Consider the following 26,235-nt stretch of genomic DNA (forward strand, 5'->3'; position numbering starts at 1 on the left):
GAGGACATAGTAACCTTGCAGCCATCCTTGAAAACCAGCCGGGTTCTGTCATTCCGAAGCTGGATTTTTCTCCCATCCCCTCAAGAGCTTTTATGATTCCTCATTTTCCTTTGGAGACCACAGCATCATTTTCCTTTCTCTTTCTTCTGTGTGAGAGACAGCCACAAGGCATGATGGTGCAGCTTAGATAATGTGAGTAAATAAAAAATTTTAAAAATATTGAGCAATATTCTCTCAGCATGTAAGTCCCAGTTTGGGAAAAAATTAGGTCCTTTTGGAAACTGCCTTAACTCTTTGGGGTCTCCGTGGTACCATTCTGTAAATGATTGCCTCTGTGCATCAAACAGCACCCCAGTGGCCTGAAAGAGTTAACGTGGCCTCCAGAAGTGCCCTTTGTGGTCCCAGGAAGGAGTCTGAGCCTTGGGAGAATCTGGCTGAGCGTACAATTACTGTTCAGCTCACAGTGGCCCAATTTACTTTATTGTGGAGTGCCTGCAGGAATCCCACTGCTTGAGACGATCTAGATGCTTCTGAGTCAACTGCCTGCAAATTGGTCTTTGAGGGGTTTGCCAGTGCAGGGAAGGAGGCACAGGAATCTGTTAGTAGACATCATAGCAGAGTTCTCAGTCCTGGGGAGGAAATAATCTTATAAGAAATTCTCAGCCAAAAGGACTGATTCTTTCTTTCCAGGGATTCAAGTTTCCAGGTGATAGCTGGTTTCCAGGTGGTAGCCATAAATTTCTCAGACAGGGACATGCTACTTGCGTGTGCGTGAGATAACTCAACTCTTCACTCTGCTGCTTACCTGATTCTCTGGGCTGACTCTCCTGCCTCAGTCTTAGTTTCTATAAAGCGGGAATAATCATAACAGCATCAATCTTGAAGGGTTGTTGTAAGGATTAATGAAAACAAGGCGAGTAAGTGCTAGGCTCAGCACTTGGCATGAAACCAGCATGCGATGCATTCGCCCATCAATCTGCATATTGTGGATTTGATACTCATGTGCTCACTTATCAAATATTTGCTGCAGGTCTACTGTGTGCAGTAGTGTTAAACATTCACCTAGCATGTTTGTAGTTTTAGCAAAGTTCTGATGGACTTCTCTTTTAATTACGAAGGAAAGGGGCAACTCTGTCCATTTATAGGGCAGAAACAAAAAATTTTCAGGTACAAAAAGTTATCCATATATGGATATTTATATCCACATATAAATATCCATATATGGATATTTATATCCACATATAAATATCCATGTACTCATTACCCATAGAAGAGAAATAAAACATTTCAGATAAACTAAAGCCACCTATGCATGCATTCTAGAGCTCATTCCCCTTCTGCCCTTTCCAAGTGGAAACCCACATCCTGCTGAGTTATTCCCTGTGGGGGAATTTTTATATATATATAATATATATATACATATATATAATATATATATATACATTTATATATATTATATATATGTATATATATATATAAATATATTTTATATACTTATATATATTTATGTATATATTTTATATATATTTATATATATGTGTGTGTGTATATATATTTATATTTATATATATATATATAAATGTGTGTGTGTAATATATTTTATATATTTTTATATATATAAATTTATATATATATTTATATATATATAAATGTGTGTGTGTATATATACATATATACACACCTATATATATTATATATATATACATTATATATAATATATATACACACCTATTGAGTATATTATATGGATACGGTATGTGTTACACATATCTAAGTATATATCCAATATATATCCAAATTACACAATGATATGAATACATTTTAATAATCCTAAGTGATGTTAGTGTGAAATTTATATGTAGACTCACAGGTTTTTCTAGACTCAGATTGTAATGTACTTTTGCAACTGGCTTTTTCCACTCAACATTGTATTTCTGGATCTATCCATATTGATACATGTAGCTCTGTTTCTTTTTCAGTGCTATGTAATACCCTTACATACATAGGCCACCCATTATTCATTCATTGCCCTATTGATGAACATTCATTTTTTCCGGTGTTACACAATCACAAATAAAGTGCATAACATTTTGTGTTCATGTCTCCTTGTACACATGTGCCAACATTTCTATAAGGAATATACTTAGGAAGGAAATGCTGGGTCATAGCATGTGTCCCCCTCTAACTTTATTGGATTGGGTTAAGTACTCTTCAAAGGGACTTTTTGCAAATTGTGCTCCATCAGTAGAGCATGGGGGTTTCCTGGTCACTTAACTTTCCCCACAACTGTTATTGTCAGGCTTTACATTTTCACCAACCTGAAAAGTAGGACTATCTCACTGTAGTTTTAACTTGCATTTTCTTCGTTCTTAGTAATTCACTATTGATTGTATCTTTTATAAGTTCCTTGTTTCATCTGCCTGTTTAACAAATTAGGGTTTTTAAAATTAATTTGTAGGGATACTTACTATTTTTTTGTCAGTTATATGCATTGCAAATATTTTTTCTCAATCTGTGTCTTCCTTTGTATGTAACATCTTTTAGTATAGAAAAAATTTCTAAAAGGTTTTTACTTTTTGATAAAAATAGAATCTACAGCAAGGAGACACATTTCCTTCTGGGATTTTGATGCTTTCTTCACCTTTTCTAGAAGGAGGATCTCAGCTGAAAAAAAAACTCAGTCACAGCTTTGGGCAGGGATATAATTTAATGTGGCTGGCCAGTGGGAGCAGTAGTGGATGGCAGTCCAACAAAAGTGTATTTTGTTGAGGCCACTAATTGCCAGGAACGCACCCAGCAACCTCCCTTCCTGAAAAGGTGGGAAACTGGGAAGGGCGAAGTTGCCAGGAACTCAAGTCCTGTGCCAAGAATAGTCACTCCGCTCTGACTGTTGGTCTGGAGAGAGCTCTCCTCATCCTGGGACTGGTAAACTCCGCCTGTGACAACACAATAGAACGAAGGAGAAGATTCTAAGGAAAAGCAGATGGGGAGAGAATTCTGGGCATCCCAGGTGGAATTTTAAAATTAATGCCTTCTATTAAATAGTATCCTAACCAATAAAAGAAAAAGTCCAAGGCAAAAGATGACCAGATAGGATGGTAATAGAGAAGGAGCAGAGAAGAAAGAATTGTAAAGAATTAAAAAACAAAAAGAAAAAGATTAAAAATGGCAACAACCAGTTGGACTTGAAAGAATTTCCTAAGCCTGGGACTAAAGCCAGAAAACAAAGCAATAGATTGAGAAATTTCGTTTCATGTGAACTTCAACTTTCTGTAGAGCAAAACCAAATAATACCAAATTAAAAGACAAAATCATAAATTTGAAAAACTCATGAGACTATCATGGACCAAGGATTAACATTTTTTATATGTAAAGAGTTGTTTTTTAAATAAATAATTAATAGAATAATAGGCTAAGAGTAAAAGCAGGGAATTCAAGAAGCATTAAAAGTCTTCATTTACTTTAGTAGTCACAGGACTTCCACTGAGATGAGATATTTTTTTCTTCTGTAAATTTTCTCACTTAAAATGAAAAAGTATGACAGTGCCCAATGGGTGAAGAGAAACTAGTCCTCTCCCATGGAGCCTCTGGAGAGGATAATCAGGTAAAGTTTTTCTGGGGAATGAGTTGGTAATGTTCACCAAAACACTGAAAAAAAAAAAAAATAGAAAGCACACGCTTGCAACTTGTAATCCCACTCTTTAGAATTTGTTAAAGGAAGTAATTGCATGACTAAACCTAAGATATCTACACCAGGTCTGAGAAACATGAAACATGCAAGAGGAGAACCAGTGAGATGTAGCATTTGATGGGCTAAGGCACATGAGGGAGAGGGGGCCCAGGAAATTAACCTTAGAATTTCCCATGAGGGCAACTGGGTGCTTGGTAGAACTATTCACTGAGACAGGATGCAGCGGATTTGGGAGGAAGGCAATGGATTCAGTTATGTGTATTTGACATTTCAAGAGCACAAATTCAGGGGCGGACACCCAGGGTCCAGTTGGATATGGGTCTGGAGCTCAATGGAAGTTGAAGAATTCATAGCAACTTAGGTAGGGATAGAATGGAAGCTGTTAGGGTAGGTGATTCAGTGACTTTTGGGCTACACCTGGGACAGCGAGTTGACTCATTGGTTTGGGCTGGCAGGGAGAGAGGCAAGGTGATTCTCATGCCTTGCTTTGTAGCTTTGACATCTCTGATGGAATCTTTTTGATTGCACTTCAGGCCTGGGAAAACTCTGTGGGGATCATCTCCTTTCCTAGTCTCCAAAGCCTAGCAGAAGATATTTCTAACCAGCTTGCCCAAGAAATACAGAAGGCACTTGTGGGAAAGCCTGCAGGTAAGAGAACACTTTATGGAGACAAAACACCCCTGCATATTCCTTCTAGGACTTCTGCAAAGCCACTCTCTGCTTTTCTAGTGGAGTAGGAGTGGTGCCTTCCAGAGAACCCCACAAGCTCATTTCTGCCACTGAGGATGTTGGGAATGAAGGGAAAGGCCAGCAGAGAAGGGAAGGGGGACCAGCAGAGCCCTGCTGCTCTTGGAAGGGACACACACACACACACACACACACACACACACACACACACACAGGACCAGGGTCTCTGGGACAGGGTGCTAGCAAAAAAGTGACACCCAAGTGTTCAATGAATAGCTCGATCCAGAAAAGACACAGAAGCCAAAGACAAACATGTTTTCTGTGTTGGGGTCTCCTGACATGCATGCTTCTGCTCCTAGGGCTGGCCCCCGGAGGCTGGGCAGAGTTTCACGGTGACCCCAGGGGCTGAGGGGCAGGGCGGAGTTCTAGGGGGAAGGAGAATCTTGAGCACAGTGTAGAATGCAGGTGTCTCTGCAATGTAAGAGGCTCAAGGACACAGCAAGTGGGGCGAAGATTCTGGATTGTGAGAAGTCCAATAGCTGAGGAGCTTGCAATTATTTGGTAATGGAGAGCCACTGAAGGTTGTTGAACAGGAATAGTGACATGATAAAGACTATCCTCCAGGCCGATTAATCTGGCAGAGTGTGAGCTATCTGGTATAGATGCAGAAGGCACTGTGGAGAGGAAAGGAGACAGAAGTCCCCTAAGGATGCTAAGGCACCTCTCACGGGGAAGGAGGCCAAGTGGAGGGAGAGCTGGGTGGGCAGGTCACCGCACTGCCCGCTGGTGACACGTTCTCCCCTTCATGTGCTGTTGCCAGAGCAAGCGAGGGAGGCAGCGGGGCAGTTGCTGCGGTGGAAAGGGGACGTGGATCAGGATGGCTACCTGCTCCTGAAGTCGGTGTATGTGCTCACGGGGACAAACTCGGTAAGTTCCAGGTCCCACGGGCCCCAGCTTGGGAGCTCCTCGTCCATGTCCCGCGGAAGTCCCAGCAAAGGGCAGGGACGCATCTCGAGTGTCTTTTCCCCCATGATACTGATTTGTCATTTCTCCTGCCATAATTCCCTTCTGATACAGGACATGGGAACGTTAGCATCTGAAATCCACATTCGAATCCTGTTTTTTCCATTGACAGGCTGTGTGTAACTTTGGGCAAATTGTGTCACCTCTTGTGACTCTGTTGTGTGGCTAATTTTAGGACCGGGGGTAATGCCTTCGTTTTCTGACTTAGGGTCAGGGCAGGGATTAACAATGGCCGATGTGTATGGACCATTTTCCGTGTCGGGGCAAGGCTAGTGTGTCCCATGCAGGTCAATAAATCCTCCCCCAAGCCCTCTGAGTCAGATTACGAAGCCACATTAGTTAGCACCCTCTGTGACTGATGTCTGACTCCAGAGGCCGTGTTCTGAGCCACTGCTCTTTACTGCTGTCTGCTAAGCTCAGACGGAGGGAGTCCACCTTAAGCACCTGTCCCGTGCCTGCCTGGAGATGGTACCCACATGAGGCTGGCTTCTCTTTCTTCCCTTCCCACCGGTGCCCCATCCTGGTTGTGTACGTGTCCTCCACCGTGAAGCTGGGAGCCTGGTGCTTCCCTGCGAGTGGATTGCTGATGGCTGGCGTCCTCTTAGGCAGAAGCAGTCCCCGGCAGCTGTGGCTATCAGCAGAAATGACCAGAGGTCCCGGGCAGGGCAGACCCAGAGACTCATTTGTCTGGTGAGAGTGCCCACCACGTGCCAGTGCTCAGCATCAGGAACAAGAGGGAGCCACATAGGGGCACGGCCACCCCGAGGCTAACAGTGAACACAGATATCAGCCGGGCATCTGAAACAGTGCACGGAGGTGTGAGAGGAGCTCAGTGTGCAGTTGTTACCTGCAGGGAGGATCACGTGACCTTTCCTCTGCATGCACTGCCTGGACCTCCATCAGCACGGCAGCCTGAAGCCCAGAGAAGGAGCTTTTCTGCCCTCCGGGGAAGGACTATTTACAGTCCGGTAGTAAAAATTAACCTAAAGGGCTTGTTTTCCACTGTGAGCAGCCAGCCCTAAAAGCAATGAGACAAATAGGCAATTGGCTTTCAGCGGAGCCAGTGCGGCATGGAGGACAGGGGAGCCACCCTGAGCAGGGTCACAGCAGAGCCAGGTATCAATTACAGGGGCCGACGTTACCCTGCACTGGAAGCTTTTAGGGGGAAGGGTAGGACCAACCGCCTGCGTTATATTCCTGGTTCTGGCCCAGACTGTGCATTCTTCCTCTCTCTTTTTCTCAGTTTGCCACCATATCTGTCACATTAGTCACTTGGGCGGGAAATTGGGTGGACAGTATGCTTCAGATTAATGCCGCACCTGCTCCCACGCACACAATTCCATACGTGCGCAGAGGTTGTAGCTAATCCGGAGAAAACTACCCAAATCAGTAGTGTGATCACTTAGGAAAGCCCTTGTTTTCTGCTCTGCACCTGTCCCTCCCTCCCTTCCTCCTCTCCTTCCTGCATGTTGTTTGTCTTACAAAAGATGCCGTGTTTATCGAGCACCTAGTGTATACTTCGCGGAAACATAATCTTCACAGCCACTCTGGGTGGGTCCTGTGATTGTCCCCATTCTTACATGAGAGTGCATTGCCCAGAGAGAGGACATGATTTACCCATCTTCCTGGCTAAAAGACCGTGCCGCTCTGGGTTGGAAGAGTGCTCCCCTGGGTCTGTGGCCGTGGGTCACGTCTGCTCTTCTCTTGCAGGAGACGCTGGGCAGAGTCGCTGCATCCGGGCTTCCAGCCCTGCTCCTGAAGTGCCTTTACCTCTTCTTTGTCTTTCCTCTGGAAAAGGAGGAGGTTTTAGAGAATGATGTTCAAGTTCAGAGGATGTTTGTGCAGGTGAGTCAGAGGAAGGCTCCACACCCCTGGGCCAAGACCCCGCTCTGCTTCTTGGAAGTGTCTCCGTCCTTCTCGGCCCTAGTCCTGAAGCCGCTCTGTCCTCCTGGAGAGCCAGCTCATCTGTCGACCCCCACGCTCTCTGCAAATGCCAGGATCTTGTGCATTTGGAAAATGTCTGTTCTCCCCTTTCCATCTCGTTTCATCCCTGTGTCGCTATTTCTGTCGTTCTCCCCCAGAAGAGTGTGCTGCTCCTCTTCCTCGTCCACTTGGCCCCAGCAGCCTCCTCCAGGCTGTGTTCCTGGCTCCTGCCCGCCCCTCCCCAGCATCTGGAACCTCCTGTCTCTGGCCCCTGCCTCCTCGAGGGCAAGCACACCAACCGCACTTGCATAACTGCAACCAACATTTTCTAAGTCCTTCCCTGTACCCACCTGTGCCATAGCCTCACATCTGTCCCCTCCCTGATCCCTCTTTTCTATCCCAGGATGTGTGTAGTATTACAATTCTGATTCCATGCAAACTAGCACCTGGTGAGTAAACATGGCTCTGGGGTCACAGAGGTAGTCGGTGGGTGGGGGGCGGGGCTGGGATTGGGACCCTGGGAATCTGGCTGCCAAGACCATTTTGTAAGGCCACCTCCTTCCCCGTCCCAGAAGTGATCTCAGGCCACTAAGCATCAAATTCAATTTCCTGGTGTCCTTCCCCATCTTTTCTATCCTCTCTGACAACCAGCAGTAGCTTTTAACATAACTTCTTACTCCTTTCCTGCCCCTTACTGACCAGCTCTGATTTCTCAGCTCCCAGGATGCTGTATTCTCCAGAAAACTCCTCCTGCCTCTCTGGAGGAAGACACCTTGGGAGGAGGGTAAGGAGGGCCATAAGTCCTACTTATCTTTGTGTGGCCAGTGCCTCAGGCAGTGGCTCACAGAACAGGTGATTTTGTGAATTTCCAAATGCATTTGTGCATTGTAAATGTGCGTTCACATGAATTATCCATTTTAGACTCATTCTCAAGCGAGAGTCCTCATTACCAGAGGTTATGTCACAAGCTTACTTATGGTGGGTTATCCCTTAAGCTGCATTTGCTGGAAACTCAGGCATCGTTTATCTGTATATAAACCATATTCTAAGTGGTGGCCAGGTTGCGGTACTGGGCGCTTTGACAAGTCTTTACCACGTGGCTTTTAGTGTCCCGCAGAGAACTGGCGCAGCCCTGCCTTCATGGTTCTGCCCCTGAATGGGTAGAATGCGAGCCGCGGGGCCTGTCTGTATTCCTTAGGGTTTTCCTTATTTCATTCTGCAAAATATATGAGCTCCTCCCACATACTCCTCTGTGCCAGACTGCTGGTTCCAGCAGCAAGCATCGTACCAGAGGTGACAGAAAATTGGGGAAGCCAAACAAGGGAGATAATCACATAATTAGAGAGCTGTGTCCATTTTTTTAAGTGCTCTGAAGGCAAAGTGAAAAGTGTGCTGGGAAATGAGGACAAAGGGACCTGATTTATAGGAGAGCATAAAAGAAGACCGTTCTGAGGAAATGGCATTGAAACAGGAACTGAAAGTTGGAGTGCAGATGTGAAGGGGCGAGGGGAGAGGGGATAGGCGCAGAAATGGCCATCCAAGCCAAGGGTCACATGGCCATGGTTACTGTTGGGAAGGTCAGCAGATGGGGTCTGGAGCCTGGCTCTATGACTGTTCAGCTTGGACTCTGTCCCTATGCTTAGAAGGGGCTAATGGATTCAGATGGAAGCAGCTTTCCATATATGTCAAACTTGAAGGAGATCTGGTTAGACCACCAAGAGCCAAAGGGAGGGCTGCATACAATCACGTCAGAGAGGAGGCAGGGCTAGTCTGTGCAAAACTCTGTGAGCCATGATTTACCCTAAGTGGCAGAAAGGTACTGGAAGTCCCTCTGGCAGCCATAGAAAGGTTGGATGGGTGGGGGCACAGGGTCCAGATAGGAAGTTAGAGGATCAGTCTCATAATCTTATGAGAAGTAGAGTTTGACTGCCAACCAGGGATCTGGGAACACATCTCTTTTTAAATAACACTGGGTTCTGTTAATCCTATCCTTTAACCTTTGATGGCATCTTTTCCCTGCGTGTCTATGTAGAAGGACACCTCTCTAAGTCAAACGCTTCTCTGTTTTTCTGATTACTTGCATAGGATTAGGAGTGCAGACTTTAGCCCAAGCTCTGTCACCCTTTTCTGGGGGCACCACTGACCATGCTATTCTGGGGCAGAAGGTGACCCATACGACCCATCCTTGGCACTGAGACATACCCTCAGAGCTCTGGAAAACAAGGGAAGAAATCTGTTACTTACAGGAAGGAGGCTTCCTAACTAGGCATCTGTTTTGTTTTTTTTTCTTCCCCAGATGTTGCTGAACATTTGCAGTGAGTCTCAGGGGCTGGAGGGACTTCTGTCAGGAAATGAGCTCCAATCTCTAGTGATTGCCACTACCTGTCTTTGGGAGCACAGCTGCTGCTTTTGGAAGGAGCCCACCTTCTGTGTGCTGAGGGCAATCTCCAAGGCCCAGCACCTTGGCATCATTGAATACCTTCAGGGTATGACCCCAGGAGACCAGGGGTGGGATACGGGCCCACTTTCTACAATGAGAACCTGGAACCAAAAAAGAGATGAACAAACAGGGTCTTCACGGAAGCTCACCTATGCCCAGTAGACGACTCTTTGCTTGGTTTCCTTCGTGAAAGTGCTTTTATTATTTATGTTGGTGCTCCACTGGAGGAGGGAAGGAAAGGGGAACTCATTTACTTTCAAACAGACACACAGCAGATAATTTGTATATCATCTCCTCGGTCTCTTTGAGATGGACATTAATGCCATTTTGTGATGGGGAAAAACGGAGACTGAGAGAAGTGCAAGAACTTGCCTAGGTCCCCAGCTCACAAACAGGAGGAGACAAACATCCTAAGCCTGGAGATGCCCGATCTCCTTTTGGCTCTGCTCTGGGCAGCATATGCAGGGGTTAAGGCCATAGATACTGGAGCCAGAAGCTGGGGTGTGGACTCCAGCTCTGTCCACCTGTTCTCATGGTGGAGTGACCTCGGGCACATACGTGCCTGTGTGCCTCAGTTCTTTTATCTGTAAAATGGGAATAGCAACCCCTTGCCCTGTGATCTGCCTTCTTTCTGGGGTGTCCCATAACAGACGGCATCACCTGGTGACAGCTGAGCAGGTTCAGCAAGCCCACAACCCTCTTGTAACTGAGCCCAGGACCAAAAGTCAGCCCCAGTTTAGGGATTCAGGGCTCCCAGTGAGGCCAGGGCCCAGTGGCAATGACCCTGAGCTGAGCTGGTCCTAAGAGGCTCAGCAGCCCGGGTACCCCCCATAGGCTTGAGCCAGAGACCCCTTAGGAAAAGCTGTGTGTCTTGATGACAGGGCTCTCTCACTGTGTCATTATTGTTAGCCTGTCCAAGACAATAACTAGAAAAGAAAATTCCCACCTCAGTGGGGAGCCTGCTGCCTGGAGCACTGTGCCCAGGACCCCCTTAGGGGACTGGGTGGTTTCCATGGGCGTACAGGCTGAGGAGAAGGTCTGGAGTAAGGGCTGGCCTGGCAGTTAGCTGCCAAGCCCATGGCTCTTAGGGCTGCCTTGCCCGTCATGCAGACTCTGGGGCGTGTCTGAAGCCTTGCGACTGAGGGACAGAGCATGTGCTGTCTCAAGTTCTCATAGACACTTTTCCTGATCCACTGGCATGGCTTTCCTGGTACTCAGAAGAGGCTTCTTCTGGTGAAAGAGTCCTAAAAACAGTGATCCATCAAAATGCAAATCCAATGACATCTCTCTTCCGACTCAGATCTTCCCTTGACTTCTCACAGCTCTGGGAAACCAGCAAGTTCCAAGGCCAGGGCCACAAATGAGCTGGCCCTGTCTTCCTCCTCCTCCCCGGTGGCCTGCACTTCTGGATGCCAACCCCCTGGACATATTAGTAGCTGAAACCCACTGTCTTTTTGCCTCTCACCTTCTTACATATTCATAGATCCTTCCCTGAACTTTTTTTCAAGCTAATTTCTGCCCGTCTCCAGTGTTGCTTCCTTAAGAAGGTCTTTCTCAACGCTCAGGTCTTTCAGCTTGTGTCCTATTACCTAATGGACCCAGTCCCTCCTGCATGGTGGGAATTAGGAGCAGAGCTAAGAGGCTTCCTTCCTCTTCCTGTTTTGTCTCCTCTCCATCTGGGTCTGCACAGTGTGGCTCTTAGTGGTGACTCTTCCCGCGGGAAGACTTCTTGATTCAAGACCCAGCAGGAAAGGGCTTTGAATTAATTCTCATTTACATCTTGGTATAGATAGTTTAACGGAGTGTGGGGAGGGAATGACCGTGGCAGAAAAGCTATTGCCTCCAAACTTAACAGGGTTGTTTTCCTCTGGCAGCCATGGATTGCATCAAACTCTCCCTTCAGAATCTCTCCAAGCTTGCAGACACGCTCCCTGCTCCCAAGGTGAGCGAGTCAGTGAGCCTCATCTTGGGCTTTGTGAAGGACTCCTATCCCGTCTCTTCGGCTCTGTTCCTAGAGTTTGAGAATGGGGAGGGCTACCCTCTTCTCCTCAAAGTGCTACTTCGGTAAGTGGTTGTACCTGGTGGGGAAGAAACTGCCAACGTCTAGGTCCTCAGTATCATTTGGGTTGCTTTGGAGGAAGCGATTTTGAAGCTTCGTCTGAAACACAGATTTCCATATAGCATGGCCAGAGAGACTTTTATTGCAAAAGTAATTCAAGGTGCATCAGGATTTGAGAGCCACTGCCTTTGAGAACTGATGGGGATTGCAATAACAATTTTACCAAATTCATTGGATGGTATTATCACATGCACACCTGCTGGCTTGAACTGCTGAGGAGGCAGCAACCCTCAGAAGCAGCCCTCAACCAAGGACTGGCCGGAGCTAATGGATAAATACCCAGGAAAGTTGTCCCTTGGGTGGGATATCTCTACCCTGCCTCCCAGAGCCCCCCAAAGCATTAAACTCCAGTTGTCCAACAAGGTACTTGCTCTATAATGCTCCTGCACTGGCTTCCTTCTTCTCCCTCTCTCAGGCCCTCTGTCCCGGTATTTTTTGCTTCAATTCCCAAATAAACTACCTTTTCTCTCTCAAATACTTGACTATTGGAAACCCAAATGAAGACACCATTGATCTGGGTCAGGACTAATTTCCTCCGCTCTGCCTTGCCACATTATATTCAGGTTGGGTCTAAGGAGTGGATGAGCCAAGAGATGGAAATCAAAGAAATTCCTTGATTGTTTCAACTTCTTCATTGCTCTTAGGGAAGCTGGTTAAGGGCAGGGCTACATGTATTCCTTTGTGCTTCGCTCTATGAATATGAGAAGCCCTTCTCGTGCATGGGATGTGGCTTACCACTGTGTTTCACAGACTTCACTGAAGAGCCAGATTTCTAGTCTAGAGGGGTAACTTGGATGAGAAGACCGAAGCCCCAAAAAGATGTGATTAAATGACAGTACCTTGAGGGCCTTCCTCCAAAGGGACACTAAGAATAAATGTTCCTATGGGGTTGCCACGTTTTACATTAGTCTGGACCATGACCAACTGGCTACTGCTCCCATGGAGGTCCATGTCATAGCAGTTCTTGAACATTTCTTTGGTTAAATGGGTGGTTGGGTTTCTCCAGACTTCTTGTAGACGCCAGGAGGGGGGAAATGAGCCTACTCCAAGGAGTATCAGGAAGGACCCATCTCAGCTCATTGGTTTTTTTTTTCCTGCCTTACCTGAAATCATACTGCAAGCACATTTGCTCTTGACATGGCAGAGCTCGAGTAAGACTTGAGAGACAGAGAAACCCTTCTCCACAAGAAGAGAAAGGTAGCTTATCTACACTTAAGTAGCTAAAAATGCAACAATACCTCACCTTGACATAAGCATAAGGAAGTCTAATAAAGTTGGATTACTTCCGAAGACATTTGCTTACCCACTTGAAATATCAGATCTCCCATTTTGAGGGCGTCCCTGCTCTTCTTGTGCATGTGTCTTTTGGGGGTGGGTTTAGCTCTGCATCCCTGGGAGGAGCACCATGAGCAAACATGGCTGCCCTGTCCACAAAGTCCAGGGAGCTGGCCTCGTCTGTCCCTGCAGGTACGATGCACTGGCACCGAGCGAAGTGGATCCCCACCTGGAGGAGCTCCTCGAGCTGCTGGTGTGGCTGACGACCTGCGGGAGGTCAGAGCTGAAGGTGTTTGATAGCATCACCTACCCTCAGCTGGAAGGCTTCAAGTTCCATCACGAGGCTTCTGGTGGGTCATTTTGTGTTTCTGGGGGCCTGGCAGAGGCTGGCACTGTGTCCTGACAAATGCTACCCAGGTCTTTCCCTGACTCTTTGTGAAGAAACCAACACTTGGCACCTGTCAGTGCTTCTGTCACTCCTTTGTGGAGATTACCTATGGATTTAAAATCTCTCCTTTGTAGACATTTTTTAGGTGTCTTGGTGGGATTTAGAGGAAATTTTTGCTTAACAAAGGCAAAGACCCTCTTGAGTAATGGTGGGAGTAATGGTTTCCCTTCCCGCCTCTGCCATGACTTATTCTGCAACATGGGCTTGTATACAAGGGCTGATGGCCCTGAAACAGCCACCCAGGCTCAGAGTCAGGCTTCCTCAGTTCTTTGAGACTGACTGATTGATTGATTGATGAACTCTGTGCAGCAGCCATTCTGCCCCAGGTGAGGCACCCATGTGACCAGGCAGGTATCTGCTCCCTAAAATTTCTCTGTAGAGACTCTCACACATACACTGAACCAGAATCTCCTCCATAACTGGCTGATCAATGCATCAGGCACAGTGGTGACACCAGGCAGGTGGGTCGGGTCTGTCTGGGTTAGTCAGGAAACCGTGCACAGAAGGCCCCATTCAAGGCTAAGAGTGAGTTGCCTAGATAGGAAGGAAGAGGAGAAAGTTTAAAGGCAGAGATTACTGCCTGGGGAGAGAAATGGTGACCACGAACATCTGGGGTCTGGGAAAATGACCAGAGTGTGAAGGCTGCAAGACTGTAGGGCCAGTTCAGGAAGGGCCTCTGGACAGAACTCCAGCAGATACATAGTGAAGTGTCTGGACCGGAGGTGAGTTTCAGAAACATCTCTGGGGGCTGAGGCAGAGAGGGTTGGAGGCAAGGGGTTCTCTGATGGAGTGAAAGGAGGGGATGGCTTCAGGAGATATCTTTATTTAACTACGTGTCTAGAAATGATACTGACTTTGCTTAGTAATTTTTAACATTTTATTTATTTATTTATTATTTATTATTTAAAAAATTTTTAAATATTTATTTACTTTTGAAAGAAAGACAGAGTGTGAGTGGGGGAGGGGCAGAGAGAGAGGGAGACACAGAATCTGAAACAGGCTCCAGGCTCTGAGCTGTCAGCACAGAGTCCGACGCGGGGCTTGAACCCACGGACCGCAAGATCATGACCTGAGGCGAAGTCAGACGCTTAACCGACTGAGCCACCCAGCCTCCCCTAAAAATTTTTTTAATATTTATTTATTTTTGAAAGAAAGAGAGACAGAGTGTGAGTGGGGAAGGGGCAGAGAGAGAGGAAGACACAGAATCAGAAGCAGGCTCCAGGCTCTGAGCCGTCAGCACAGAGCCTGACACGGGGCTCGAACTCACGAGTCTTGAGATCATGACCTGTGCCAAAGTCAGATGCTTAACTGACTGAGCCACCCAGGCACCCCAACATCATTTGTTTTTAACTGATTAAAACCAACCCTCCAGCCCACCCCTGCCCAATAACGCTAGACGTATTGCATAATTTTTAATGGTCTAGTAGCCATATTTAAAAAAAAAAATATGAAAAAATAGTTTCTTTTTCATAATGTAGTTTATTTAACCTAATATATCCAAAATATTGCCATTTCAATATGGGTCAATATAAATAAGTATTAATGGCATTTATTTTGGCCTTCTTTTCCTTGTGCTGTATCTTGGAAATCCAGTGTGTATTTTTACACGCATGGACCATTTCAGTTGAGTGGGCACATTTCCATTGCTCGGTGAGCCACTGCATCTTGGACAATGCAGTTCCAGCCTTGCTGGAAAATAGAAACCGAATGGTATTTCCCAGTGGTAATGCCACCGTGTATTTCTAGGCACAGGCAGGAGAAATGACCTGCAGGGTTAACCCTCCTTTTGTCCCCAGGGGTGACCGTTAAGAATCTTCAGGCCTTCCAAGTCCTACAGAATGTTTTCCACAAATCCAGCAACCCTGTCCTCTGCACCAAGGTCCTGTCAGCCATCAGGACCATGTGGGTCTGGAACGCCCGCAACTTCTTCCTGCTGGAGTGGACCCTGCAGCCCATCTCGCAGTTCGTGGAGATTGTGCCCCTGAAGCCGGCCCCGGTGCAAAAGCAATTCTTCCAGCTGCTGGAGGCCCTGGTGTTCGAGCTGCATTATGTGCCCCATGAAATCCTGCGGAAGGTGCAGTGCTTGATCAAGGAGAGCCCCGAGTCACCCTGCGCCCTCGTGGCCCTGCAGAGTGTCCTCAGGATAGCCGGCAGGGACTTGCTTTTCACCGACATCTTCCGGGACTCGGGTCTCCTGGGTCTGCTGCTGGCCCAGCTGCGGAAGCGGGCCAAGATCCTGAGGAAGTCAGGTGACTCCCAAGAGCGTCGGGAGGGTTGGAGGGAACAGGCTGGGCCGGTGGGTGCCACTCCACCCCCCATCAACATAACAGAAAAAAGTGAGCGTCCCCAGGTCACCCGGCAACATGAGGGTCGGAGAAGGTCCCTTGGGGCATGTGGCTTCGAAGGGTAGGCGGCCTCTCTGTTTGCTATAACTGGACTGATCTTCCCCATGAAGAAGCCAGAGGGATGGGTGGAACTTTAAACAGACTCATGGGGCTGAGTCAGGTCTGATGAATTCTCAGCTGGCAGAGATATCTCCTGCACCCTCTGCTATGTAGATGTATGTAGATGGGGAGACACCAGGAAGCCAAGGGAATTTGGGGAGGCCTGGGGCCCCGGCAGGCAGAGGGTGAGGGACCTGTGTACGTGTGGGCTCATCTGGTACACGGCCTCCTTTCAGTGCTGTCAGGCCCCATGGTCTCCTGCTTAGAGCAGTGAACAGTGCTGTCCAGCTTCCCTCTCCAAGTCTCGTCCGGCTTTTGCGTGCTCTGCTGGGCTGTGCACCTGTGGCTCTTTGGCAACGTCCCTTCACCCCTACCTTGGGCTCTCAACCTCAGCAGCCTCTGCTACCCCTATGGGTCTTCCGGGTACCTTCTATCCAGGTGGGAGTGCTGGCCCGGGCTCTCTCACTGCCTAGCCACCCCCCATGCACACGCCCTGCTGGGGCCGGTCTGTGTGGTTTCTCCATAACCCCCACCTCCATCAACCTGCAGATAGGAGCCAGGGCATGAAAACTCCTTTCCCAGTTCTTCCTGGCTTTCCCTCACTCTGTTTGCACCTGCACCTCTGGGATTTCAGTTTGGAGGAGGGATTAGGACACTGAGTCCAGCCACTTACTTCTCCCCACCTTATGGCCTTTTCTCCTACTGCACTGGCTGGGAGGGGCTGAGGGCCTTCTAGCCATCGGCTGCTTTTGGAACTGGGCTTCAGACTCAAGCTAAAGTCATCAGTCTGTCTGCTCCCCGGGCCTGTGTGATGGGAAGAAGCTGAGTGAGAGAGTGTGGGCACTGGAACCAGACAGCCCTGGAGGGGGTGTTACTTATGAGCTGAGTGATCCTGAACAAGTTACTTCACCTCTCTGAGCCTGTTTCTTCCTCTGTTAAATGGGTGCAAAAATATCTACATCCTAGGGATGTAGTAAGAATTAAGTGAAGAAATACTGAAAAGGTCTCACTGCTGTGTCTGGAGAAGAAATGCTCAAGTGCTCAAAAATGTTCATTAGTCTTAACCCTGTAGCTTCTGTGTTACTGCATCGAGGACTGAGATGGACAGGCACCTTGGGGAGGCCAGGAAGGACTCACATCTCCCTGGGAGTATTTGCAAATAGGGTCAAGATTGAAGATGAGGAGCTTCTGTCTTTACACATCTGGGCCTCTGGGCCAGGCCTTGGAGAATATCTTGCTATGTGCTTTTTTCCCACTGCCCTTTGCACGGTCTTTTTGTTTAATGTTTTCGTGTTACCTTCCTGTGTATTGCTTCTCAGCTGCCTGATACTGAATTTGCTTTCCAATCCAATCCCCAGACCTATCACAATTCCCAGAACTTTTTTGTGAGCTGATGTATCCGGTCTTACTTTATGTTTTCTGTTGTTAAATGTTTCTTACTCTTCTTAGATACCTTGCCTCCTGGTTAATAAAGTACATTCATTCATTCATTCATTCATTCATTTCCAAAGATGGATGGAGCTTCCCGCTCGTGTCAGGCACTTTTCTGGCACCGGGGATTCATAAGTGAACACACAGGCCCGATTTGCCGTCGTGGATCTAACGGAAACACTTATCCACTCCAGAATCTCTCAACCATGTCTACCCTCAGGTGTGAGCTGGCAGGTCCTTCCTCCCAGGCATGAATGGCAAAGTATAAAACTGTCCAAAAGAAAGTCAAAGAGGTGGGGCTTCAGACATTATGTAGGGTGGTGGTTCTCAAGGGTGGTCCTCAGAGCAGTTCCATCAGCATCACCTGGGAACTTAAGAAAAATGAAGTTATAGGACCCCACCTAAGACCTCCTATGCTAGAAACTCTAGGGAAGAATTCCAGCTTCTGGATTTCAATAAGCCCTCCAGCGGATTTTAATGTGCTCAAGTTGGAGATCCATGGTATAAGGAAGGGGTTATAGGGTTAGATCTTATGAATCAGGATGCACACTCATTTATAATAGAAGCATTATGTTCTCATTTCCTTACGAGTATGGAAAACTAACGAAACCAGAGATTTGAGATCATACCATGTATACTGAAGATTTTATTTATTGGTTCTTAAATATGCCAGGAAACAAAGAGTCCACGCTTGGTGTTCAGGATCCAGAGAGAGAACTGACCTGTGTGATGCTGAGAACTGTAGTCACACTTCTGAGAGGCTCAGTTCGGAATGCAGGTAAGGATGGTACTAACCTTGTCTTGTCACTGCTTGGTAAACATCAGCTCTCTCCAGTGATTTATGTCAGTGCTCAAAGGTTATACCCAAGGAATAACCAGCACTAAGGTTGTGGCTAATGTCCATTTGCTGGTTGATGTCCAGTGATCGTCAGTAAATTTGTAGACATCTTGGTTGACGGCTTTTACTTTTAAGGCTGCTAATTAAGGTTGGGATAGAGATATCCTAAAGAGATAGCCTAAATTTATGAGACCACAGAATGCTCCTCCTCTTTCAAGTAAAACCTATTCCTATCCTGCTGCACCAACTAACGTGCTTTAAAAAAAAAATCCAAATTGTAAAGCTATGAGTAAAGAAAGCTAATCATTTTTAAGAGACTTAATTTGATAAGCTTCCAGCCCATGATAGACTCAGTAGCTCCATCCATCTAAAACATTTTTGGCTTCCTAAGATCATGCGGCTTCCAAGTTTTTGTTTTTGTTTTTGTTTTTGTTTTTGTTTTGTTTAGTTTTCAATAGGTGCATTAACTATACACACATAAATATTATGTTACGAAGTAGGTGTATTAACAAAGTGACATCAGTGAGTTTGGTGATTTGGGGTGTCTTTATCTGAGGCCCTTATAGATCAACTGTACCAAATGTGAATGATTAGTTCATATGCAGAGGGTCTTTAATGTTAGACTATAAAAGGTTCCCTGGAGGTGCTGGTTAAAATGCATATTCCTAGGGCTACTTGAATGGCTCAGTCAGTTGAACACGTGACTCTTGATTTCAGCTCAGGTTACGATCCCAAGGTTGTGGGATTGAGCCCTGCATAGGGCTCTGTGCTGAACGCGGGGCCTGCTTAAGATCCTCTCTCTCCCCCTCTTGCCCTGTCTCAAACTTGCATGCTCTCTGTCTCTTTCTGTCTCTGTCTCTCAAATTAAAAAAAGAAAAAACATATTCCTAGGCTGACTCCCAGAGAGTTAAATTAGTAGCTAGTCAAGATAGAGCACAGAAATCTATTTTTAAACAGCCTTCCAAGGTGATTTCCATGTAGGGGTACCTGACCCATACTTGGAGAAATCCTGTCTCACAGAGTTGACCTGCTCAAATCTACATCATGCCACTTGAACGATCCAATTACTTCCTAGTTCTTATTCCACATGTGATTCAGTTATGGTTTGTTTGCAGTAAGAATTCTGGCAGAGAAGAGAGAGAATTGCCATTGGCCCTGGATTTAGGGTATTAAGTGGCAGTAACGGACAGAAGTGTTGTCTAGTTAAAGTTTGTAGTAGGTTTTTAAAAAAGACCAGTGCAGTGAAAGTTTTTTTGAAAAAAAATTTCAAAAATAAAAATTTCATAGAATAAAAAGGCAAGGTTTCTTTTTTTGATTTATCTGTTTAGTTTTTTTTTTTTTTTTAATTCTCAGCTCCACTATCTCTCTTTTCTTCTAGTTTTAACAGTGGGTATGGGTTTTGAAAAAAAAAAAAAGAGTTTCTAATGGAACAACGTGGAGACACGTATAAAGGGAGCAAAACAAACTCGGATGTTGCAGGAGAAAGCTTTGCTTGTCGTTAAAACTAAGGTGCCGAGGCTCCCTTGCTCTAGCCCCATACTGTCTGTCTGGTCCACAGTTGTCCTGAAAGACCACGGCATGGTGCCCTTCATCAAGATCTTCCTGGACGTTGAGTGGTACCGAGAGGCCTCACTCAGCATCTTGGAGCAGCTCTCCGTCATCAACGCTGAGGAGTACATGAGCATCATTGTGGGCGCTTTGTGCTCATCCACTCAAGGGGAGCTGGAGCTGAAACTGGATCTTCTGCAGGTGATGTCAAGTCTTCCTTTGTGCTGGGTTTTCCCACAGACATGCAGCTGGTGATCGACATGTGCAGGCACGTTCACTCATTCAGTTGGTCACGGTATCATACGGGTAGGGTAGTACTAGCTGCTGTAACAAAGAAATCCCACGTCCTCAGTAGCCTCACACATGGGGAGTTTCTTTCCTATGAATAGTCCAATCTCTGATGGGAGGGGATAACCATTCAGGGAACCTGGGCATCGAATCCAGCCAGCAGACAAAGAATTGCACAAGTGTTCTGCCGGCCTGGAACCGGCACACGTTAACTTCTGTCTGACTTCCTTTGGGTACAACTCATTTGGATGCAAGGGGTGCCGGGAAATGTAGTCTTCCCAGCAACGCTGTAAACTGTGGAAGTGTAGTCTGAATCAGACTACAGGGGGCAAGCAGCTGCCTTGTTTACTTGACCAGCATTTAGTGTCTACCCTCTACCAACCTGGGACACACAGTTGAATGAGATATAGCCTTTGCCATCTGGGAGCTCATAGCCTAGGGCTCGTGATGAGTGAGTGGTCATGGCAGTGCAGTGTGGTAATGACCTGGAAAGTACTGAGTGCAGGCTGCCATGGGGGCAGAGGAGTAGGAGAGCTCAATCCTGCCTTGCATGTTGAGGAAGGCTTGCAGAGGAGGATGTTTGAGCTGGGAAGAGGAAAGAAGAGGCAGGGAGAGGCATGGGCCCAGAGGACACAAAGGGGAGGAGTGAAACTAGGGTGTCACTTGTGGGTAACAAAGATGAGTGTAGGTTTTGGTTTTTGTAGTATTGTTAATAATCATCAAATTATCTTAAAACAATTAGAATGATAATGAATGTCATCACCACCAGATGTAAATGCAAATATCCCCCAGGAGGCTGACTTGGGGACCTCTCACGTATGTATGCAACACAACCCCATGCAAAACACATATCTCAGTAACATACATACCTTGATCACTGGTGAATTAAAAAAAAAAAAATATGGAGTTGGTCTGACTTCCAGAATTAAACTGTCAGGCTTGCTTAGCCATGACTCTTTCTGCACAAAACCCTTTTAATACTTAGAGAACAGTGCTCGGTTTCTTTTACCGACTTATCTCTCTGCAGAGCCAGTCATGTCATGTGACCATCAGACACATGTGTTCCCACCATCAGTCACATGTCCGGAGCCTGCAGGGTTCGGCATGGCCAAAGCATCATGAGAAGCCCATCCAAAAGTGACATTATGACCATAATTATCATGCATTTCACAGATGACAAGAACCAAAACAATGATTTAGTTATAAAGCCAAAGAAATCAGTTTTATATGAAATAAAACCAGGCTTCTATGAAACAAAAAGTTAACTGTCTTTTGAAAGATCCTAGAGTCTCATGATTATGTGAGGTAAAGGAAGTGAGGGGCACATGTGAAGGAGCTTAAGGGAAAGACATAGCAAGAATTAGTGGCAATTTGCAGCTAGGAAGGACTTTAGCTTCATGTGGTCCAATCTTTTTTTTTTTTTTAATTTTTTTAATGTTTATTTTTGAGAGAGAGAGAGACAGAATGCAAGTGGGGGAGAGGCAGAGAGAGAGGGAGACACAAAATTCGAAGCAGACTCCAGGCTCTGAGCTGTCAGCACAGAGCCCGATGCCGGGCTCAAACCCACCAACTGCAAGATCATGACCTGAGCTGAAGTTGGATGCTTAACCAACTGAGCCACCCAGGCACCCCCACGTGGTCCAGTCTTAACATTCCGGCAGGAACATGTCCAGGAAGTGTCTAATATAAATTGTGAGTTGAGTTTGAATCTTAGACAAGTGACTTAAAATCTAAGGAGCCTTCCTCTTTTCTTTGTGCTGCTTATTACATTTTTTTCCTCACATGTCTGTCTTCGTCCTGATTCACATGAGCCTTATTCTGATAAGCAACACAGAAACCATGACCCCAGTAGTCAGGACTTTGGTTTCCTAGGGGATGAAAATTGGAATCCCCATCTGTTTCTGAGATTTTCACACTGAGAGTCAGACAGACCCACAGAGAGGAAAGTTTTGGATTTACTTTTTGCTTGGAGAGAACAAGGGTTTCTGTGTCCGTTATAGAGAAGTGTACTCTGCTTTGCTCGTGGAAAGTTCATCTTATTTACTCTGCAGCCCAGAGGCACCTTAGTGGAGCGTCAGCCCTTGGGTAATAGGACTGAATTTCTGGAATTAGCGATGTGAAGCCTTTATGGTGTTTTACAGATTCAATATCATTTCAGAATCACACTATCAAGGGATTAACACTGTATAAGCTTATTTAACAAAGTCATACCCTGTGTTCAATGTGCTGTCTTCTCCCAGGTGCCATGTCACTGCTGGGAAGTTGGGGGGTGATGCGTGGAGCTATTAATGCTCTCACGGGACGTGGGCTATTGACACTTTGTTGCTCCAATGCATAGTGGGGGGACATGGGGTTGTTCCCGACTTGCCCACCACCGAGTTACGTGAGCGACTAGCCAATGTTTGATGTTTTCTGGAGTCTAATCTAGAATCCGCATCTTGGGAATCTGTTGGAACTTTAGAAACAAAGATGTAAAATTAGCTCTTTCTGGCCAGATCTCCCTCTTTCTAAGTTGAGCGTGGACTTTGCCCAAAGCACTGTGCCCGCAAAGCGAGTCAGACATAGGATGAGGGGGAGGTGATGGAGTGAGGTGACCTCAAAGGCAGTACCCTCTGCCCCCACCAAAGCTTTGCCATCTTTGACATGCATTCACATCAACGTGTGACCCTCGCTTCCCTTCCCTGAGGCCGTCAGCCAGTTGCTTTGGAGAAGAAAATTCATCCAGAAACACCCAACTTAGGGCAGTGGTTTCCAAAATCCAGTGGCACTTCCATACCAATACGCAAGCACTTGTGACTTCACCACCTAATTCTGGCAAATGACAATTGAGTTAAAGAATAATGTAGGCAAATGAATTTCCTCTCCACTGCCAGTGGGACCATGATTCGGTTATGCACAAATTCAGATTGATTTGCTAATATACATTTAGCTGTTCAACTCTGTGCTTAATCACATTACCTCACCAGTCTTCCAGCGTGACACATGGAAAATTATGAGGAATAACAAATAATGGAATGTGAAATAAATCCTGTTAGTCCTAACCTAGTTAGCGCTTTGCAGCAGACATCCATTTTATAGATTCAAGCCGGAGGAATACGAACTCAGAGACGATGACATGGTAACTGAGTTAAGGAGGAGAAAATGTGCTTAACGCTGACCTTTCTTGAAATGTGTCAACCCCAGCCTGATTACTTTGACTTCAGCTGATTAAATTTACTCCCTTCCGCAGACTCGCAAGCCTAGGTGATGCATTATCATGCAAAGTTGAATGACAGTAATGGAGACCCTCGTTCTAGGCCCCCAGTTCCTGACAAATCGTTTCCCGAAGTAACGCAGTATTTATTTTCCTTTATGATAGAAATGTTTCTCTTTAGTTGCTATGAAATTAAGCCTCTGTAATTGGATTTTGGACTCTTTACTTTATGACTCTGCAAATATGAAATTAACCCCATCCCAAGAAATAATAGAGCAGTCTAAGTTCTAATGAGATTACCCCCATTTTAGATAATGATTCCGAATTTAATAAATCAAACAAAGCAACAATTAAGGACAGCCATTTCTTTCTCCTCCCCCCTCCCAACAGGAGGAGAAAGGAGCCATGTAGGAATTACAGGGGACAGACCCTCTGAGAGACACAGATCATAAGAAGGACCGTCATTGGGTTGCTCTGTTTTAACGGTATCTGCTCTCGATACTCGGAATGATGGAGTCCTTTTGAGCAATGTCTGTTGTCAAATTGGATGATTGGAACGCAGTTTCTTTAATAAGAGGGGAGTTCAGTGGTCATCCAGTGCTCAGACAATTGCCTGTAATTTGATTCGTTTGTTTTTTGATCATTCTCCATTTTTCATATTTGTTTTGTCATGTGCCCTTGTGATAAACAGCAGAGCTTCATCCAATCCATTTACCTTAAACAACCTCTTGGTGGTTTCAGGAGCCACTGAAAGCACTCACATGAATTTAGATCGCTTACCATCCTAGAGCTTAAGATTTCCCACCATCTTGGTGGTTTATTTATTTTTCACGGCATGAGTCACATGACCAGGCATAAGGTCAGACGCAGACAAAGCAATGCACGCCGTACAAGACCCCAGTGTTCATCCTTTCGTGTGGGTTATCAGTCGGTGGGAAGAGGCCGGTAGCAACACACATACTTCAAGGTTAGAGTATGTTTCCAACTTGGTGGAAGAAATACTATTCTGTTGGGAGTGAGTTGCTTACACAAGGCCGGCACAGATGTAGTAGGTCTATGTGTGGCCTGTCTTGGCCTCAGAGTCCAATGGGTAGGCTGTGGGGGCAGGCAGCTGTGCTGATGCTGTCTATACAGAGAAAGGCCTTGCCCTTCTAGAAGTCTTACTGTTGCTACACCATAAGCTTCACACTCACTGAACACCACCCTTCTAGAGAACCTGCTTTAACAGTCTACATGCTTCTTTGAAGGACCTGCCTACAAAGTCAACTTTTCCTGGGGTTTCAGCCAAATTCAGAAGTAGTTTGGCCATATCTTCACCCAAGAGAAGAGAGAAAGCCATCGTCACCGCCTCATCCTTAATATTTCGTTTTTGCCTCCATCTTTCTGGCAGTTTGGAAAGCCTATTTCCCTGATGTCTCTCCCATGACTCTGATTTGACCCCCTGTTAGTGGGTGGCCCTGGTGCTGAATTTCTTTCAAAAAACAAAATGACAATTCAGTTTCCCCATAGTCATTCCCCTGAGCTGTGGTGGGTAATCATTGAGCTAAGCGCTATAAGTTGTGGATTTCCTTTTCCTATAACCAGGAAAAGATCAATTGGCCCATATTGGTAAGGATGCTTTTTTCTATTTTCTGTAATTTTTTGTCCATTTTGAATGTAAGCATGGACTCTGGCCTTTCATGGATTCTCCTACTTACTACAAACTTTATTTTTATTTTTATTTTTTTTAATATCTTGAAATGTCATAGATGGGACAGTGGAGGACTTTAAGCATCTCCTTTGTCTTCCTCTTTGAAAGAGTCCTTGGCCATGTGCATTCAGGTAGTTCTGGCTCATTTTGTGTTCTCCTGCTCCCAAAATGGGGTTGACTGCCCACTGAGCATCTCAGGCGGCTCTCCATATATATAATACAGTAATATAGTATATAGTAATATAGTAATATATACTACATAATATAGTATATATGAAACAATATAACATGTATCTTCTTCAAAAAGAATGGGCTTTTTGAGAAGCTGGCCGAGGACCTCTGTTTGCTGGGATGTTTCGGGGTACAGTATATATAGTATATATAGTAATATATACTATATAATATAGTAATATAGTAATATAATAATATAATAATATTATATTCCTCTCCAAGAGGAGAGGAATATAATATTAGAGAAGAAAATTTGGGTGTTAGGGATACATGTTATATTGTTTCACATCAATGGCATTGGATTAAGATTACTAGCATTTTAAAGATAGAGCTGGAAAATTAACTTTCTTCCCCCAAAGTGCATGAAATTCATATTTAATGGTTACTTAAAACTTCACTAAGTTTTTGTTTGACTTTCTCTCCATGAGAGTTTGAAGATTTAGTCCCTTCCCTCCTTTTATTTTCCTGACCTACCAGTTTTCTCTTCGTTCATTGACTTCCGCACATCATGCTCTATATTGTCACCCTAGACCAGGCATTTAAGACACAGAATCAGCCCCCAACACACACACACTAAATTGGGAGTTGCCTTTCACTTTTTTCTTTGAACCTTGTCTCAAGCATCTTGGAAGTGGCTTGAAATTGTGCCTGCCCAGAAAATCCCCTTTCTTGTGTCACTAGGGCATTAGAGGATAAAACGATTTATACCTTCCTCCAAAATCTGCTGATGAAACCACAAGTATTGGTCATTCTCTTGGAAGCATGTGCAAGATGGTCTCAGATGAAGTCCCAAGCAACTTCTATGAATAATAAATATGAAAACACCAAAAGCTAGAGGCTGTTAATATTTATCTAAAATCATCCATACATTCTTCACTTTCAGGTGTGAAGCTTTAGCACAGAATGAGAATTACTTGAATGCAGTCTTTTCTCCCTCCCTCCCTCTATTTCTCCCTTCCTCCCTTC

At 45.6% G+C, this 26,235-nt stretch overlaps 1 protein-coding gene across 6 annotated transcripts in view; it reads left to right on the plus strand.

The window, feature by feature from the left end:
- The window catches only part of WDFY4 (WDFY family member 4), a 295,121-nt gene that overhangs the window by 27,269 nt on the left and 241,617 nt on the right, over positions 1-26,235 (plus strand). For all 6 annotated transcript variants that reach the window (XM_086680248.1, XM_086680247.1, XM_086680245.1 and 3 more), the window contains 9 exons: positions 4,225-4,339; positions 5,199-5,305; positions 7,112-7,246; positions 9,621-9,810; positions 11,639-11,828; positions 13,351-13,508; positions 15,403-15,855; positions 18,155-18,259; positions 19,878-20,068. In XM_086680248.1, coding sequence (XP_086536374.1) covers positions 4,225-4,339; positions 5,199-5,305; positions 7,112-7,246; positions 9,621-9,810; positions 11,639-11,828; positions 13,351-13,508; positions 15,403-15,855; positions 18,155-18,259; positions 19,878-20,068 — 1,644 coding nt within the window. The remainder of the gene's footprint in view (positions 1-4,224; positions 4,340-5,198; positions 5,306-7,111; positions 7,247-9,620; positions 9,811-11,638; positions 11,829-13,350; positions 13,509-15,402; positions 15,856-18,154; positions 18,260-19,877; positions 20,069-26,235) is intronic.

This window comes from Puma concolor, chromosome D2 (genome assembly GCF_028749965.1).
Source record: "Puma concolor isolate L17-30 chromosome D2, mPumCon1.1.hap2, whole genome shotgun sequence".
Classification (NCBI taxonomy): Eukaryota; Metazoa; Chordata; class Mammalia; order Carnivora; family Felidae; genus Puma; species Puma concolor.